The sequence below is a fragment of the Glycine soja genome, chromosome 17, assembly GCF_004193775.1.
Source record: "Glycine soja cultivar W05 chromosome 17, ASM419377v2, whole genome shotgun sequence".
In the NCBI taxonomy this organism is placed as follows: Eukaryota; Viridiplantae; Streptophyta; class Magnoliopsida; order Fabales; family Fabaceae; genus Glycine; species Glycine soja.
Window position 1 is genome coordinate 17,500,551 of NC_041018.1, and position 6,020 is coordinate 17,506,570.

The 6,020-nt window shown below is 35.0% G+C and overlaps 1 protein-coding gene across 2 annotated transcripts; it reads left to right on the top strand.

The window, feature by feature from the left end:
- Nucleotides 1–732: 732 nt before the first annotated feature.
- LOC114392970 (transcription factor SPATULA-like) lies at nt 733–4,387 on the top strand. Of its 2 annotated transcripts, none has more exons than XM_028354230.1 (7): nt 733–1,345; nt 1,629–1,721; nt 2,404–2,469; nt 2,562–2,627; nt 3,506–3,745; nt 3,842–3,908; nt 4,027–4,387. In XM_028354230.1, exons 1-6 carry the CDS (start codon nt 1,121–1,123, stop codon nt 3,890–3,892), a joined length of 741 nt encoding a protein of 246 aa, XP_028210031.1. In that variant the 5' UTR covers nt 733–1,120; the 3' UTR covers nt 3,893–3,908; nt 4,027–4,387. The 2 variants fall into 2 exon arrangements, with proteins under 2 accessions (XP_028210031.1, XP_028210029.1); XM_028354228.1 differs by having other exon boundaries at nt 736–1,345; nt 3,428–3,745.
- The last annotated feature ends 1,633 nt before the right edge of the window (nt 4,388–6,020 follow it).

The following is a 6,020-nucleotide window of genomic DNA, read 5'->3' on the forward strand; positions in this document are numbered from 1 at the left end:
ATGAGAATGTGTTTTTATGAGTTATTCTTAAAGAGTATTTTTAAGAATTATTTGTGAGTTTAAGTAATATTCTAACCCTTGAAATTGTGAGTAATTGAATTTTTTAAAGTTAATTTTACATATTTAATTTAGATCAATAAGTTAAACTATTTTATCTAATTTTAAAATAAATGAAAACTATTTATCTAAAGTGAATAAAGAGTATAATTTTTATAATTAATTAAAAAATAATTATTAAGATTTAATATTTTATATTTTATTACATATAATTATGAATGTTAGTATAATTCTAATTATTAGCTTTTAATTAAAAATTATAATTAAATTCTTTATTTATTAAAGTAATAAATAATATGGCATGTACTTGATAATCAAAATGTTAAAAATTATAGTATTTATTTATAATTTTAATTACTAATTATTATCAAAATTTTATGAATTTTTTTTAAAAAAATACTATACCTGTATGTTGCAAAATAAATATAATAAAAGTAACACAGAGTATATTAAAAAAATGTATGAATTGTACTATGCGTATTATATATGAAATTTAAAACAAGATAAATATCTAAATTTTATTGGTTATTAAAAATAGATCGTTCAACTCCATTTTTAGGTTGGTTAATTAGACAAACCCAACGAAAACACTGTAAATGAATTAGATAAATCTGTTTCATTTACACTGATTTTGCTAAGAGCAAAGTAGCAAATAGCATAAAGCAAAGTCACCTAACATAATGGAGTTTCTCCTGGTCAATAGTCCGTTGGATATGGCTGTCTGGCGCGTGGCACTGGCGCTTGTGTCAGCGAACCATACTTCCTATCCAAAACCAGTTCACAATTCCCCATGCCATACGTCATACTCATAAGTCATACTCTTCCCTTCTAAACCCTTTTCTTTTTGTTTTGGCTTTGCTTCTTTCTTTTCTCAAAGTACCTGCTCCTCCATTGCCATTACCCGGTTTCTATAATCACAATAACAATCACAAATACTTGTTCTGCAACCCACTCTGAATTCCGAACAAGAGAAAAAAAAAAGTGATCACTCTCCTTTGGCCTTTCCTCTCGTACCTTAAACCAAAACAAACAATATATACATTGTAGAAAACAACGAAGGGACATGTCTTCTTCCACACAGGACGAAATCTCCTTTGTCCTGCGTCAGTTTCTTCTTCGTTCCTCTGTCACAACCCACGAGAGTAACGACGACGCACGCAATTCCATGTCCAAAACTGCTCTACCAGATGGGATCTCAGCCTACAAGGGTTCTTCTGCTGCCAACGTGTCTTCTCTGTCGGTGGCAGCGAGTGAGAATGAAACTGATGACTTCGACTGCGAGAGTGAGGTGTTGCTTCTAGTTTCTAATAATATCGTACATTATCATTACTCCTTGTTGGATTTTGTAAAAGGGCTTATTATATATATTATCTACACACTAAACCCAAAAGTGTATGGCGTGTGCGTATTATGAAAAATTCAAGTGGTAGATTAGAAATAATGTAATAGAACATATAAATGGAAAACCCATAGTTTATAGAAATATGTTGTGGTGTTCTGTTCTGTCTTCTGTGTGTGTGATTGCCGTATAATATTACTTTTATTGCTTACTTGACGAGTTGTGAATGTAGGAAGAAGAGGTTCCAACTCCACCAAAGTCGATTCGTTCTAGGAGTTCCTCCAAAAGGAACAGAGCTGCGGAAGTTCATAACCTCTCTGAAAAGGTTTGCCAATTCTTCTTTCATGGAAGGGGCCTTGGTTTTGGTCATATCATCAAGGTTTTTTCCTTCCCGCCACTGCATTGCGACCACAATTGCGGCCAGATGAGCTGCGTTTTCTTATAAATTTTTGCAATATCAAGAATCACGACCAGAATTTAAAACCACGGGCAGGGGCATAATTACGTTGTGAAGTGGGGCAGTAGCTGCATTGCACCAACTAAGAGGGGGAACCTCTCCACATGTTTGCTTAAAGCTGGTGTCAAATAATTGCACTAAAATTTAGAGAAAATATATAATTTCGCTGAAAATGGAAACCTATGTCTATCTGATCTCTAAGAATTTGTGTGTGTATAATTTAGTGTCTGAATCTGTAGACTCCACAACTATTTACTATTCCTGTCAACTTTAAAGCAAATTTGTCATGAATTTGATAAATTTGGAGATTGAATTATATAGTAACAAATTCTTGGGGATCAAATCAATACAAGTTGTGGCTTTCAGGGACACAGAATTGTATGTTTACTCCAAAAGTTAATTTTTTCTGACCTGCGACCCCAACAAAATCTTCTGGTTCTTCTGCTGTATGAAGGCTATTTTATTTTTCGTGTGCTTGAGTTTGGTTTTGTTTGTGTTTAAGTAATTTTGCTTCTAGCTTTTTATGTCTGGTGTGGGGTTTGTTGAGCAGCGGAGGAGGAGTAGGATCAATGAGAAATTGAAGGCTTTGCAAAATCTTATTCCAAATTCTAACAAGGTACACTTCATTCTGGTTTCTTCTACCTTAGTTTGATTAGCGAACTACATGATTCATTGTTCGTTTGACTGTGGAGGATTGTTGTGTGGCAGACTGATAAGGCTTCAATGCTTGATGAAGCTATTGAATATCTTAAACAGCTTCATCTCAAAGTACAGGTCTGTATCATGAATTAATGTTCCATCCTTGGTCCTTCAATTGGAATTTATGTGCAGTTAAATGTCTTGGTTATTTGTTTTTATTAGAAATTTTGGACATTTGTGTGATTATGTATTGATATTTGATATATAATTGCAATTTGCAAGGTTTAGTTCCACATTATTTCGAACATTTGAATTTTGAAGTATTTATGCAATGACAATGTGATTAGTGCACTAGTATCTTCTTTGACATTGCTACTCAGTACCCATGTATAAATTATAGGCCCTTTTTGAACCGACCTTTTTATGCAATCATGATAAGGTTTCTGCTTTGTGAGGGGAAATATTACATGGGCTTAGAATGAACTGTACTTGTGGGGTTTGATACCCATATTGGCTAATAACCTTTAGAAGTTAAGTTCCATGAACTGGATGTACTTGTGAGACTTGCACATTCTTCACTTACACTTGAATTTCAGTCATTCAAGTATTCATTGGCTTCCATCAGAAATTATTATGCAGCATGATGAATATAATGTAATGATCATAGTTTTGCTTGTTATGTTCTTTGTTCTGTAGCATTGCAATATATGCTCTTAAGAGCATTCAGAGTATTGAACAACCCAAAAATATAATTTACTTCCTATATGCTGATATTTTTATTTACATGTAAATGACAATATGTAATATTGGACACATTATGCAGTTTGAAGATACCTTAATTAAATTCTTGATATGAATTTCCTTTTACCAAAAGGTGAAAGGGGAAGAAGAAATTCAGCTATGCTTGTTTTTAATGTCTTATGCTAATATATCAGATGCTGTCAATGAGAAATGGGTTGAGTTTGCATACTATGTTCTTTCAAGAAGGTTTGCAACCTCTGCAATTGTCTCAGGTGCCGAGAATGGATTCAGGTGAAGAAAGCAGACTTATCCCTTCAAACCCAACAGCTTCTCTGCCTATGCACCAAGAAAACCCCATGCACTATTTGTCCAATCTACCTAACAAACTCGCCATGGCAGATCAGCAATCCGTGCCAACTCCATCATATATAATCAACTCAGAAACTTCTTTCAGGCTGGAATCTCCTATTCCAGAAAATATAAGATCATTTCAACTCCGAAGATTTCCCGAGGTTAGCTCACTCACTTATGTTTTGGCTACATATATGATACACCTACTTAAAAGCCTAACAATGTTCATTTTTATATTATTCTTTCCTTATAAGCAGATGTGCAGGGAAGACATATTGCAGCACCAGCATTTAAATGCAAACCATTAAGATACCAATCCATTAGGTTGTTCTCAAGATGGCCATTTTTCTTTCAGTAGAAATTCAATGTAGTTCTTCCATTGGGATACATAACAATCTCATTCTAATTGAACCTTTTTCCCCTTAATTGTCAAATGAATCAGGCACATTGGCTACATCATCACTTTCCTTTGATATGCAAACATCTGCAGTTAAGGACAACAGCACTTTGGAAAATGGCATCATTGGAAGTGATCAATCAAAAGTGATACCAAGAAATAGTGAGCCCAACATTGTTCTGACCCCGCGGTTAAGTGGAATGTTATGAGCTAGAACAACAATGTTTGATGTATATCTCAATGTCTCAAATTTTGTTGGTATGAGATTTTTGTAAGACTACACATAGGGGCAAAGCGCTTGCAATGGTAACAAGACATTGGAGTTTGTCAGGTTTGATACCAATGCCTAAGGATTTTGGGTTTCCTTGTTAATGTAGAAGTCCCTTAATTTTATTTTATCAGTCAATGTTAGTTGTTATTATTAGTTTTTTGTTAGCAGAAGAATTTCAACCCATGACCTTTCACCTCTCCCTTCTTCCTTTTCCTTTCACCACCAAGCCAACCTTATAACTTCAGATCTCTTATGTTGTGTTTGGTTGAGAAGATGCAAATAGAGAGGATAAAAATAAAAAGGAAAATAGAGTATAGGAGGTGTGAGACCCACATAATTTCTTCTATATTTCTCCTCTCTCCTCTCAGCAAAACACAACATTATTTTTTTTATCCCTAGAAAACAGAGACCTTAATGGAACCACATAATTTATTCTATATTTCTCTTCTCTTAACACTACCCTTGCCACCATCAACCATTCTCCTTGTCCTTGTTCCTTGTCCTTATCCCTATCTTTACCTTCAACCTTTTTCCTCTTAACACGCCCTCATGGAACCATCAAACCTTAAAAATCTAAACATCCAAGATGGCTTTGAAGTGGAGACCCCTAATGAAACCACAACTGACACAAACAATGACCTTTGTGTTTTTTTGGAAGATTTTTAACAGATAAATCCATCTATATTTCACATCATGAAGGAGTGAATGTCCATGATTTGGAACCCCTCCAAGGCATATCCATATCACTGTTGCAAGAGGGACTTCTTGTTCAATTTTATAATATTGTCGATTGCCAAAGGGTGCTCAATGGAGGCCTTTGGAGCTTTGATAGGCAACTATAAAAGAAGGTGAAAGTCCAACCTTTGTGCATTTCTGGATCCAAATGCACAATATCCCCATTGGTTTCAACTTTGAATTGGTAGGCTAGTTGATTGGTAAGTCCCTGGGTGAATACTTAGGGTTCGACGACAAGAATAACATATGGTGCCCCTTCATGAGAATATGGGTGATGATAGACATTCGCAAAACTTGACAAAAGATAAGAAAAATCAAAAGGAAAGGTGGAGAATCAAACAAGGTAAATTTGAAGTATGAGCATCTAGGAACATATTGTTATCTTTGTGGTCTGTGGATTGCTTGGTCGTTCTGATGAATTTTACGGAAAGCTTATAACCATGGGAGTTGATACAGGCAACAAATATTGGGGACTCGAACTTAGGGTTGAAATCCGCAACAACGGTATTATTGGAGGATTACAATACCTAAGATAGAACATGCATGTCATTGGGTCAAGCTTTGTTGTTGCTTCAATGGCTGACCATCAACAAGGAATGAGACGACCATTAAGTGCGGGGAGAAAACAACTATTAATGCTAAAGATGGGGTCTTCCAAAAACAGATACAATCTATTGTTGAAATTTTTAAATAATCAAATCAGACAACTCCTACAATAATGCACCAATCGTTGGCAATCAATCCTCTAACTTGGACAATTAACGATGCCATGATCCTAGATGAAAATAATGCAGCAAAATTGATCATTGGAGATAAGAAATGTAGATTGGTCAATGAAAACGTGAACTCAAGTGTTTCCGCCTCATCCACTATCTAGAACCCTACACTCGACAACCCTAACCCTAAACACAACCCTAACCTTACCTCAAATAATATCCCAATCTCTTACCCAAATCTAAACACTTAAGCCAAAAACGCCTTAGATGACCAAATTCTTTTTTTAATGGCAGGCCCTGGTCAAGGAGCCTATCAA